The 13901-nt window shown below is 43.4% G+C and overlaps 1 protein-coding gene across 1 annotated transcript in view; it reads right to left on the reverse strand.

Moving 5' to 3' along the window:
- LOC126203048 (probable ATP-dependent RNA helicase DDX52) overlaps positions 1–13901 on the reverse strand; it is a 69419-nt gene that overhangs the window by 39782 nt on the left and 15736 nt on the right. Inside the window, exons 3-5 of the mRNA XM_049937286.1 lie at positions 7836–8021; positions 7587–7738; positions 1442–1545 (exon numbers count right to left, since the gene is read on the reverse strand). Of these exons, the coding sequence (XP_049793243.1) occupies positions 1442–1545; positions 7587–7738; positions 7836–8021 (442 nt within the window). The remainder of the gene's footprint in view (positions 1–1441; positions 1546–7586; positions 7739–7835; positions 8022–13901) is intronic.

Below are 13901 nucleotides of genomic sequence, written 5' to 3' on the forward strand. Positions count from 1 at the left end.
CACCCTCCGCCTAACAGTTTCCGCTCGCTCTGGCCTATGGCCTATCACCTCCTCCCTGTTCTTGTCTGCCACCCTGTTTATTTGCCACCATCTGCCAACGCACCCGCCCATCTTTCCCCACTGCTCTTTTTTTTTCCCTCACACCCCTGCCCCACAACCTCCTGCTGCTGCACTTGTTGGCATTCTAGTTCCTGCACACTCTGCCACACAGCGTTAGTCTCCCTCCCCACTCCCCACCCGTACACTACCATCCCATCACCTTCCCCACCCCCTCCAGACTGCTGCTTGCACTTAATAGTTGCATTCTGGCCCGAGATGCCGGGGTTGGCAGTCATGTGTGCATGAAGTGTGCTTGACTGTGTGTATGAATGGTGTATGTTTCTCTTTTGCTGATGAAGGCTGTGGCTGAAAGCTTTATGTAAGAGTCTTTTAATTGTGCCTGTTTGCAACTTAATGCGTCTTCTTTATGGTAAGTAGCAATCCGTCTTTTCCTATGTTGTTGTTATTCTTATCTGGAGTTTCCACCGTTTCATTAAAAATCTAATTAGAGGAAGCCTTAAAGATCTGGAGAACAAAAGTGTGGCGAAACGGGAATACTTCAGAAGGTACCATTTTAACATCATTCTTTCAGCTGATGATCAGGTTATTGTAGCTGGAGATAACAGTGGTGCAGCTACATGCTACAAAAGCAGAGGGATTAAGACAAATAATGGCTGAAAATTAACATTCACAAAACTGATTAACACTAGGAGGGGAAAAAAACTGGACTGCAAGATCAAAGGATGTGATATTTTCAGATACTTGGGAGTACTCCTATCATCCAGCAGCAGAATCACAGTCGACATATGTAACAAAATATGTCAAGAGGGGAAAAGCAGTAAGATACCTCAACTCTGTTTTGTTCTGTTCTAAGGGATAGTAATTCGACAAAATTGATGAAACAAATCATCTATAAATCCACTGACAGGAGTTATTGCCATAAATGGGATAAAGACATGGGAGCTGAGTATGAGGCAGAGAAAAAGAGAGAGACAGGTTACTAGTGCTGGAAATAGAATTTGGACAGCAGGTTGTGGCATTTCAAGAAAGGATTGTGAACAGAATAATACACTAACAGAGACCATGGGTATCAGCAAAATGATAATCAATCCAATGGAAACAAAACAGCTATTGTGGCCCCTTCATCTAGAAAGGATGAATGATGACAGATGGCCAAAATGAATTTTGAAATGGATTCGATGAAAAAGAAGGCATTCACCTAGAAAATGGGAGGAAGTTTTCTACAATAGAGGGGCAGTGAAAGGCCTCAAGGAAGTATACTTGCTGAATAGAAAGAGGTGGAAAATGAGAAACGAGAAGTGGTGACAACCATAAATGAGACTCCTGATATGATTATGAGAGAACATTGGTGACATCAGACAATAATTGATTAAAAACTTACCAAACCGCTTAGAAGATTCTGGACCGAACTTCTTCACAGCTAGACTGGCTTTGCTGATAATGTGGATCCTTAGGTTTCTCCCTTCAGACAGTTTCAAACATTCTCTGTGTAAGAGAAAGCAAATTGTCAATGCAAGATATACTGTACACTCCTCATAATGCGCCAATGATTTACTTTATCAGTTTTAATACATAGGTAAGTTGCTCAAATTCTGACAGTCATCATAAGTGTAAAAAATGTATGTGCTGGGTGTTTCAAAACGAATACATAGGTTTTAGGGCTTTGTAGCAATTATTACATACAACTTACAACCATAAATAATACATCAAATGAAAGAGCAATTAAGTTTCGCTAGTACACCTGTGTGCAGAAGGAAGAGTGTGGAACAACCAAGAGTGTTTGAAGAACATTTTGAATGAGTGGGAGTGTTTCATGTGTACCCCCAAGAAATCAGTTCAGAGGGCTAGTCATGGATTACCAATTCCAGTGACATCCGTGTGGAGACTTAAGGAGATGCTTACAACAACGTCCTTATTGTTTGCAGTTGTTACAAGCTCTACAGCCAACAAACTACGGTTTGTGTGTGAACTTTGCAAACAAAATGTTGTTGCATGACGATGCAGATTTTCTGGATCGTGTCATCTTCAGTCTGACATTTCAACTAGTGGAAATGTGAACACACATAATGTGCACATTTGGGGGGGTCAGCAAATTCCCACGAGATGGCACAGCTGTAATGAGACTCCCCTAAATTGAAAGTTTATTTGTGCCATCCATATGCCAGCAGAAAATTTGTGGGCCTTTCTTTTTCAGTGAGGAACTGTAACTGGTGTTTCTTATCTTGGTACCCTAGAACTACAGGTCTTTCCTCAACTGGCAGAAGCTGAACCACGGAACTTTATTCAGTAGTAAGATGGTCACTGGCATAGCTCAATATGTGACCAGTTTAAACAGCGTTGTATCCAACTGCTGAATTGAGCACAAAGGGCTGGATGACAGAGCTTGTTTTGCATGACCTCTACATTCACACACGATCTAACATCATGCAGTTCTTACCTTTGACAGTTCAAAAAGGGCCAAGTTAATGTGCCTCCACTACCAGCTGGTCTACCTGGCTTTAGAAACAGCATTGTTGCAGCAATTACTCCAGACACACTGATCAAGGTTTGGGAAGAACTTGCCTATTGACTGAATGAGTGACATATCATGCTCACACTGAACACTTGTAAGGAAAACTGTTTGAGTTGCTCTTTCATTCTGTTTGAGTTGCTCTTTCATTCTGTTTGAGTTGCTCTTTCATTCTCATTTCAATGACAACAAAAAACATGCACACATATACGCATACATGACCGAGGGCAGTAAAATAAAACTGTTTTTTACATTTTCTGCACTACTTATGATGTCTTGCAAATGTTAAATAGTTATAGCTGTTTGTAATCACTGTGTTCATACTGAATTGCCCTGTATACAATAAATAACATAGGGAACACAATGACTGCCTCCCTTCAGGGTCCTTCGACCCTTACGATCGTAGTCAGACTTCAGCTCCCAAATAGTGTTTCCAACTCACTTTTTCCGATCATAATCTTTTAATAAATCCAAAATAAATTTCTACATGTGTGTGAAAGTAGTTGTGTATGTGCCTCCTTTGCTAAAAACAATTACAGAGCTCAAAATGGCCATTTCTAATGAACTTGTATTGCTGACTACACGTATGGCTCAGAATGTATGGCGAGAAGTCGATTATTGCCAAGATTTTTTCGTGTATAGGATAGCTCCAGAAGCAATCCTGATTTCTTATAAATAGCTGCAAGTATGCCATGGGTATTTGTAAGTTGTTAAATATTTTAGAGATAACAGTAGTGTAAAGGTATGTGTAAGAAACACTGCAATTGACACTAAGTTTACACACACACACACACACACACACACACACACACACACACACACGACACTGCAGCCTGTTAATTGACTTCAAAAATCAACCATTTGTACAGGAAACATAATTCTAATATTTTCATAAGTTATACAATTTACAAGTCAATACATACCAGAAAACAAAAAGCTTACACCTTGAGGATTGTGTTCAGTGGCACCAGGGTATAACACTACATACTGAGGGGCTGTAGTGATAGCGATTTATTTGTCATGGTGAACAGCAATCAGGTGGTGCTCCGGACACCTCTCTGTGCACCCTCTGTTTTGACTCTACAGACAGTAACTATGCTGAGTCTAACCGCTAAGTAACTACTCCTGTTGAACAGCTTCAGCTTGGGGTAGCATTGTGGGCCTGCAGAAAGCCGTGTGGACGTATCAATACATTCTGCACATATTGGACAGAATGTATCGGTCATTCACTACTTTCAACAGTGGTCTCTGGAACATTTACACACCTGTAGATAAAGTTCTGGATGTCCACCTGGTGCAGACGCGTGACAAGAATGATGCATTATGTAAGCAGAGGTAGCCGACCAAACAACATCCATAGATGATATCAGGGCACATGTCGCATCTGCTGTGTCATCGGGAACAAATGGGAACCTCTGGCCAGGCTACCACTCACATTGTGACACCAACAAACATGGCTACTCTGGTGTCATGGAATAGCTGACTGGAGAGTAGAATTGCACTCTGTTGTCTTCAGTGATGAGAGCAGGTTCTGACTGTATGGGAGTGATGGACATACATATGTAGGCCTTCTGAGTTGCCTTTTCCATAGTGTATTCGTTCACAACACACAGGTCTCATCTAAGGCATTATGGTGTTGGGGCCATCAGTTACAGCCCACAGTCACATCTGATCTTTCTGGAGGGCAAAGTAACCAGTGTCCACTACAATTCACAGGGTACTGCTGCCATTTCCTCAACAGGAATGTGACTTTCCTTTTCAGCAGCACCAGGCATATCCGCACATGGCTGTTGCAACACGACATGCCCTTTGTGGTTTACAACTGCCCTCGCCAGCAGGTCTTTTACCAACTGAACACTTGTGGGACATGATGAAGGGGAAAGTTACTTGTTCTCCAAAGCCTGTAAGGACCAATGTCAAATTACAACAAAAGGCGCAAGATGCTTTGGATAATCTATCACAGGATACCATTCAACACTTTCACGATCGTATGCATTCGAGATACAGATCTATTTTGCCAACAGAGAGGGGTACGTTGTGTACTGAAATGATGGTTTCAGCATCCTTTACTGTGATACTTGTGTTTCATTTGATCTGAATCTGTTATCGTATACTCCTACAATGATGAACTACCTGTCACATCAATTGTCAGTACAATGACCTTATCCTTCACGGAGCTGCATCTTTTTCTGGCTGTGTATTTTATATGCATATATCAGTGAAGATTATCTTCAACGTTATTCAAATAAGATGAGATTACCTCTCCTGTTGTCAATGAAAGTGTGCAATAAATTATTAGTTAATATAGCAGATTGCTCTACATTTGAAACAAAGAGCAAGAGTAAGAATAGGAGGTGTGATGAGTGAAGAAATTGAACTGTGAAGAGGTGTAAGATAAGGTTGTTGTTTATCACCAACACTGTTCAATATATACCTGGAGGAAATTATTAGTGAAAGTTTTGATGGAAAGAGAGGAGTTTGTATAGGGGGTCGGAGAGTGAAGTGTATAAGATTTGCAGACAACATGTTTGTGATAGCAGAGAGTGCAAGAAATATGGAACAAATATTAGATGATCTAAACACAAAATTAGAAGAATATGGAATGAAGATTAACAAGAAGAAAACGAAAAGCATGGTAACTGGAGGAAAGGAGAGGAAATGCCGTATGAAAATAGGGGGAGAGGAAATAGAGCAAGTAAATAACTTCAATTACTTGGGAAATGTAATATTGGATGATATGTATTGCTCAACAGAAATTAGGAAAAGAATTGCAATGGCTGTTAAGGTCAAAAGACAAAGATGATGTCAGTCATTGCGAAGGTTCACCTCTTCCTTCCCTTCCTCAACAACACACCAACACAACTATGATCTGCAAACCTCTATATATGAATGAATTTTGTGTGTATGTTTGTGTTTGTTTGTGTGTCTGTCGACCTGCCAGCACTTTCATTTGGTAAGTCACATCATCTTTGTTTTTAGATATATTTTTCCTACGTGGAATGTTTCCCTCTATATATATATATATATATATATATATATATATATATATATATATATATATATATATATATATTCCTGGAAATTGAAATAAGAACACCGTGAATTCATTGTCCCAGGAAGGGGAAACTTTATTGACACATTCCTGGGGTCAGATACATCACATGATCACACTGACAGAACCACAGGCACATAGACACAGGCAACAGAGCATGCACAATGTCGGAACTAGTACAGTGTATATCCACCTTTCGCAGCAATGCAGGCTGCTATTCTCCCATGGAGACGATCATAGAGATGCTGGATGTAGTCCTGTGGAACGGCTTGCCATGCCATTTCCACCTGGCGCCTCAGTTGGACCAGCGTTCGTGCTGGACGTGCAGACCGCGTGAGACGACGCTTCATCCAGTCCCAAACATGCTCAATGGGGGACAGATCTGGAGATCTTACTGGCCAGGGTAGTTGACTTACACCTTCTAGAGCACGTTGGGTGGCACGGGATACATGCGGACGTGCATTGTCCTGTTGGAACAGCAAGTTCCCTTGCCGGTCTAGGAATGGTAGAACGATGGGTTCGATGATGGTTTGGATGTACCGTGCACTATTCAGTGTCCCCTCGACGATCACCAGTGGTGTACGGCCAGTGTAGGAGATCGCTCCCCACACCATGATGCTGGGTGTTGGCCCTGTGTGCCTCGGTCGTATGCAGTCCTGATTGTGGCGCTCACCTGCACGGCGCCAAACACGCATACGACCATTATTGGCACCAAGGCAGAAGCGACTCTCATCGCTGAAGACGACACGTCTCCATTCGTCCCTCCATTCACGCCTGTCGCGACACCACTGGAGGCGGGCTGCACGATGTTGGGGAGTGAGCGGAAGACGGCCTGCCGCTGTGCGGGACCGTAGCCCAGCTTCATGAAGACGGTTGCGAATGGTTCTCGCCGATACCCCAGGAGCAACAGTGTCCCTAATTTGCTGGGAAGTGGCGGTGCGGTCCCCTACGGCACTGCGTAGGATCCTACGGTCTTGGCGTGCATCCGTGCGTCGCTGCGGTCCGGTCCCAGGTCGACGGGCACGTGCACCTTCCGCCGACCACTGGCGACAACATCGATGTACTGTGGAGACCTCACGCCCCACGTGTTGAGCAATTCGGCGGTACGTCCACCCGGCCTCCCGCATGCCCACTATACGCCCTCGCTCAAAGTCCGTCAACTGCACATACGGTTCACGTCCACGCTGTCGCGGCATGCTACCAGTGTTAAAGACTGCGATGGAGCTCCGTATGCCACGGCAAACTGGCTGACACTGACGGCGGCGGTGCACAAATGCTGCGCAGCTAGCGCCATTCGACGGCCAACACCGCGGTTCCTGGTGTGTCCGCTGTGCCGTGCGTGTGATCACTGCTTGTACAGCCCTCTCGCAGTGTCCGGAGCAACTATGGTGGGTCTGACACACCGGTGTCAATGTGTTCTTTTTTCCATTTCCAGGAGTGTGTATATATATATATATATATATATATATATATATATATATATATATATATATATAAAAACAAAGATGATGTGACCTACCAAATGAAAGTGCTGGCAGGTCGACAGACACACAAACAAACACAAACATACACACAAAATTCAAGCTTTCGCAACAAACTGTTGCCTCATCAGGAAAGAGGGAAGGAGAGGGAAAGACGAAAGGATGTGGGTTTTAAGGGAGAGGGTAAGGAGTCATTCAAATCCCGGGAGCGGAAAGACTTACCTTAGGGGGAAAAAAGGACAGGTATACACTCGCACATACACACATATCCATTCATACATATACAGACACAAGCAGACATATTTAAAGACAAAGAGTTTGGGCAGAGATGTCAGTCGAGGCAGAAGTGCAGAGGCAAAGATGTTGTTGAATGACAGGTGAGGTGTGAGTGGTGGCAACTTGAAATTAGCGGAGATTGAGGCCTGGTGGATAATATATATATTTACACATAATATATTTACACATAATATATATATTTACACACCTGTAAGTCTGTTTAGCTAGTTCCCTCGTTGGACTGACTACAACTGCACGGAAACCTTTCCGCCTTGGCCCTTTAAGGTGATGGATGAGAGGTACAAGGAAAGCAGCAGTTTTTCCAGATCCTGTTGGTGCACAAGCCAAAATCTGCTGGTTCTAAAAATGTTATAAATGTCAACTGAAGAATTATAACATAAAATGACAAAATAAGTACAAAGAAAATAGATTTTGTAAAGACAAGAAATTCACTGACCTTCAGCATTACAGGTATTGCTTGCATCTGGATTGGTGTGGGGACAGAGTAGCCCAGATTTTTAATATTATCAACAATATCTTGTCCAACTCCATATTCTGTTACCAACTGTTCAAAATTTTCAATTGGTGGAGGTACATTATGTCCTTTTACTGATATTTTCTGTTGATTTCGGAACCTATTTATCTGCAAAAGAATTTAAAGATCACATAATGTTGCATGCAGTACATTAAAAATTTTCTAACACAAAGCACTTTAGTGCTTTGTTAATATACTTGCAACAACAACTTTTTTCTTTATACAAAACAACATAATAGCTTCATATTTCTCTCGAATGTCAAGCACACTTGATAATTCACTGACTATTTGGACAATTCCAGTGCAATATCTGCAGTTCACACCATTCAACTGAGAAAGAAAGTGATCTTGCAAAATGAATACATAAAACACCACACACACACACACACACACACACACACACACTGATTGTCTACTTAGCAGATAAATTTAAAAAAAAGAATGTAATTCAGCTTAAATCAGACAGAACTCATATGGCATCCGTATTTTATACTACAGCGTAAGTGCTCTTATTATGTGCCAACAAAGTTTACTTCAGTGGCTACTGTTACCCACAGACATGACATTCTTTAAAGTAATATTGTGTGGAACTGATGATTGGGAATTATGTAACACACCTACAGCCATAAAAAATCCCTCTCATGCCTTAATTCTGTCTTAAAAATGAAAAAAATGGACATGTGTGTGCTATTAAAGTGCTACAAGACCAAACTTGCAAATCTGCACAAGGCTCCAAAGAATAACATGAACAGGATCCCCAGTTTCAAAATAAACTAGTTCATTTTCAGCAAATATTGGGCTTTCATTCAGTGAGTTAGTGAGTCCATGGAGACTGAAGATTTTAGGATGATGCCATTATTTGTTCAGGAGCAAAAAGATAAACAAAAAAGAAAAAAAGATATATTTGCACATTGTTAACAACCACAATTTCTGAACCATGCAAACATGGTTCAGTGTTGGTGTGATTGTACTTAAAGACAATTAAAATATTTATGTGATTTGGAAGCAAAACAAACTTTACGTCTACATGGTAAATTTCCTTTTAGAAAGAAAACAACAGCCTTCGGATAACCGACACTTTAATAGGAAATGCCCTGACTGGAGCTTACACAGAGTTATAATTTCACCTCTATTGTGATCTGATTATTATCTAATTATATAAAAAATGTGGACCAAATAAGATGCTGAAATTATATTCCTCATGCAATGCTCTACTAATGCCAAAACTACGGTCCAAATCTGACACTGTGTTTACGACAGTTGGTAGATTAAAAATATTATGGTACATATAAATAAACTTCCCATGTGGAGGTGCTAGTCTCCCATCAGCCACCTCCCCAGGTGGCCGACAGGGGAATGGTCACCAGATATGGTGGGTATCGTGGAAATAAAATACCCAGGGTGGACCAACACTAGCGGCTGCTGCCTTGTAGTGTGATACTGGCTATCAAAGGCTAAAGGAAGAAAGCCCCGAGAATAAATTACCTGGTCCCCAAGGTTGGGGGTTGTGGAGTGGGCCAACTCCTCACTCACATAAAAAAATTAAAATGCTAAAAACCTAATAATATGACTTGAAAAAACAGGAATATTGGATGACAAACTGGCAAAGAAAAAAGTAAAGTGCCACTAGGATGCTGGTATGTTCAAGGTATCTCCACAAAACTGAATATATTACCAACAGAACTCAATAGTTTCAAAATGGATGTTGTCGTACTCTCAGACCACGAGGAAAGGCAAAGAAGAAGAACTTGGTAATTGTGTACATATTTGGAGTGGGGTGTCCAAAGCGGTAAGAGCCAAATCATAAGTCTCCATTATGATAAACAAAGCACGAAAAAAGAGAATCACAAATTGGAAATTTATTAATGAACGTATTATTATGGCAGAAATGTCTCTATTTGCCAGAGAAGTTGTATATGCACCCAGAAATGATGCAAGAGACCAGGAGAAACATACTTTCTGGACAATCGTTAGAGAGACTACAGAAAAAATCCCAAGTAAGAAGGAACTAGTTATCATGGGGGATATGAATGGAAGAGTAGGATTAGAGAATAATGTTCGAAGTGGGAAAACAAGGAGAGAGAGAGAGAGTATAATGACAATGGAGAACAACTGATTAAAATCTGTGAACATCTTGATCTGAAAATTACCAACATTTTTTAAACACAAGGATATTCATAAATATACTTGGCAACAGAATACTAGAGAACTTGGTTTTATAATAGATTATATTATCACTAAACAGACAAGTAGTTTATAGACAGCAGATGTTAGATCTTATAGAGGAGTCCAGTGTGGATCAGATCATTATTTAGTACAAATGAATAGTTTTCTTGCCATAGAAGAAGGTAAAGAATAATTCTAGCAACATTAAAACGAATTGTGCTGAGAAAGCTCAAACTCTATCCTTCAATATTGACAGCCCACAAGATGAAAGTATACGAACATTTGCTGCCAGAATTGCGGGGGGGGGGGGGGGGGGGGGGGGGGGGGGGGCAACCGTACATCGGAATGGTGGTCGGAGGAAATAGAAGTGGTAGTTAAAGAAAAGAGGAACACGTTCAACCAGTGGCTGAATGATAAATAAGAAGTAGAAAAATCTACAAGGAAAAGAAGAATGAAGTGATTAAAAAAAATAAGAATAGCAAAGAATGAAGCATGGGAAAGGTCATGATTGTGCCAAAACTAGGATTTGGGAGAACGACACAAGCGCCTTTTTTTTTTTTTTTTTTTTTTTGTGCAAATCTGCTACGGTCATTAGCGCCCGGTCCGTGACTTAGGAAACAATAAAAAACGAAAATGGAAACCAGTAGCAATAGGAACGAAACTCAAAAAATTGGAGAAACTAAAAGCAGAAGGAAGGCTTAAAAATCCACTACAGAAAGGGGTTGGTTGTCCCCCAAAAAAAAAGCTTCAAATGACTGACGTCATCTCCCTGGCACTAATAAACTCGAGAATGCAATCGGCCGAGCGCGTGTCATCTGCTAAAATGGACGATATATCAGGCGACAGCTGTAGACGGGCGCGTAACGGAGTAAAATAGGGGCACTCAATTAAAAGGTGTCTTACCGTCCACAGCTGAGAGCAGTGGGGACAGAGTGGGGGAGGATCGCCGCTTAAAAGATGTCGATGGCTAAAAAGACAGTGCCCTATCCGGAGTCTAGTAAAATTACCTCCTCCCGACGATGCATTCGGGAGGAAATGGTCCAAGCACACAGAAGAGCTTTCATGTCCCGCAATTTATTATGGGGAAGTGTCGACCAATGTGCGTGCCATAAAAGAACAACACGACGACATAAAACGCTCCTTAGATCGGCTTGGGCAAACTTCCAGCGTCCCGGGCGCATATATGCCACTTGAGGCTGCAGTCTAAGGACACATGGAAAGTGGTCACACAAGTGTGTATCATCAAGGGCGAACCATTCGAAGCGCCGAGCTAGCGGAACAGTACCGACCGAAAGGTCCAAATGAGAGACAGTTGTCGTGGAGGCAGACAAAAATGTAGGGACCCCAGTGTTGAGGCAAACTAGATCCGCTAGGTGGAAGACATCTAGCAATAGTGAGCCACGTGGACAAGGATGTGGAGATCCCCAAAGCGGGTGGTGGGCATTGAAGTCCCCAACCAGCAAATAGGGGGGATGGAAGCTGACCAAGAAGATGAAGGAGATCAGCTCGTGCCATTGGTGTGGACGATGGAATGTATACAGTACAAAGAGAAAAGGTATATCCAGAAAGGGAAAGACGGCCAGCGACAGCTTGGAAGGAAGTGTTTAAGGGGATTGGGTGATAATGGAGAGTATCATGGAGAAGAATCATGAGTCCTCCATGGGCTGGAGTTCCTTCAACAGAGGGGAGATCAAATCGGATGGACTGAAAATGGGGGAGAACAAAGCACTCATGGGGATGCAGCTTTGTTTCCTGAAGACAAACGATGACCGGCAAGTAGGATCGTAAGAGGATCGACAATTCATCCCGATTGGCTCGAATGCCGCGGGTATTCCAGTGGATAATGGACATAGGGTGGACAGAAAATGGAGGAATGTGATCATGGTTGCCGTCAACTCAACGACTGCTCAGAGCTTGCGACCGACAGCATGGAATGGCATTCAGCCGAAGGCAGAAGATCCTGATCCATAGGTTGTTCAGGAGCAGCTCCTGCCACCAGCGATCGGCTGGTTGATCGGCCACCAGCAGTGCGCCTCGGCGACACAGAAGCTGGCCGAGGGCGATTTCCGCCAGGTGGTGCTGTAGATGAGACACGCCTTGGCGGAGAAGGAGAGGAACTGGGTTTCTTTGTAGCCTTCTTGGAAGTATGATGTTTAGATGAAGGAGGAACCGATGGTTGTGAAGTTGGGGTACGTAAAAAATCTTCACGAGTATGCTCTTTTTTCGAAGTCTTGGTGTCTGACTTTTGGGCTCGAGATTTAGCAGAACCCGATGAAGGGTGAGCCATAGAGTGGGCAGGCGAAAGTGGTGAGGTTGAACGGGCGATCTTTGCGCTGGCCGATCTGACGAACGTGGCACTAAAGGTGAGGTCGCAAGTCTGCGTGGCCGCCTCCTTTGTTGGCTGAGGAGAAGCAAGGACAGTGCTGTATTTTCCTGTCTGAGGCACGGTGGGCTGTCGACTGGCGAATAATTTTCGAGCAGCAAAGGTCGACACCTTTTCCTTCACTCTGATCTCCTGGATGAGCTTTTCGTCCTTAAAAACGGGGCAATCACGAGAGGAAGCAGCGTGGTCACTCATACAGTTGATGCAGCGAGGGGATGGAGGTGGACAAGCACCCTCATGGGCATCCTTGCCACACGTAACACATTTGGCCAGATTGGAACAGGACTGGCTGGTGTGATTGAACCGCTGACACCGATAGCAACGCGTAGGGTTTGGGACGTAAGGGCGAACGGAAATTATCTCATAGCCTGCTTTGATTTTAGATGGGAGTTGAACTTTGTCAAATGTCAAGAAGACAGTGCGGGTTGGAATGATGTTCGTGTCAACCCTTTTCATAACTCTATGAACAGCTGTTACGCCCTCGTCAGACAGGTAGTGCTGAATTTCTTTGTCAGACAATCCATCGAGGGAGCGCGTATAAACGACTCCACATGAGGAATTTAAAGTGCGGTGCGCTTCAACCCGGACAGGGAAGGTGTGGAGCAGTGAAGTACGCAGCAATTTTTGTGCCTGGAGGGCACTGACTGTTTCTAACAACAAGGTGCCATTCCGTAATCTGGAACAAGACTTTACAGGACCTGCAATTGCGTCGACACCATTCTGAATAACGAAAGGGTTGACCGTGGAGAAGTCGTGACCTTCGTCAGACCGAGAAAGAACAAGGAACTGTGGCAATGATGGAAGAACTGTCTGTGGCTGAGACTCAGTGAACTTACGCTTGTGAGCAGACATAGTGGAAGATGAGGAAACCATTGCGGAAGAATCCCCCATGATTACCGGCGTCTCCGATGGCACGCTCCTCCCCTGTGGGGGCCCTCTCTGAGGGCACTCCCGCCTTAGGTGGTTCTTCACACCTCAGGTCACACCTCCCGACAAACGGACGGAGGGACCAATCGGCACTTTCGGAAGGTATCAGCTCAGGTAATCACCCCTCCCTGGGCCTGGCCGTTACCAGGGGGTACGTACGTGTCCTACCTGTCTACCCGGGGCGGGTAATTACGCGTTACCCCGTCACCGGCTAAGCACAAAAATGCGTGGGTCGGCCTTCAGACACGCACAAGGAGGAAGAAAGAGAAGGGAAAAACAAAGAAAGGGAAAGGAAAGAAGAGAGGTCTCAAACGCCGCAGCGGAGAAAAGGGTAAAGAGAAGAGGTAAGGAAAAGAGAGGGACAAAGGAAGGATGAAGACATACAAGCAGAGAAGGCGAAGAATGCGTTACATTTACGAGCGTCCGTCTCCGGACGTAGGCACAAACCATATACAATTTTATCCCGCCTATATATACTCAATAATACGTAACCCACTTCCAAACCATAACCA

This window comes from Schistocerca nitens, chromosome 9, assembly GCF_023898315.1.
Source record: "Schistocerca nitens isolate TAMUIC-IGC-003100 chromosome 9, iqSchNite1.1, whole genome shotgun sequence".
Lineage (NCBI taxonomy): Eukaryota > Metazoa > Arthropoda > Insecta > Orthoptera > Acrididae > Schistocerca > Schistocerca nitens.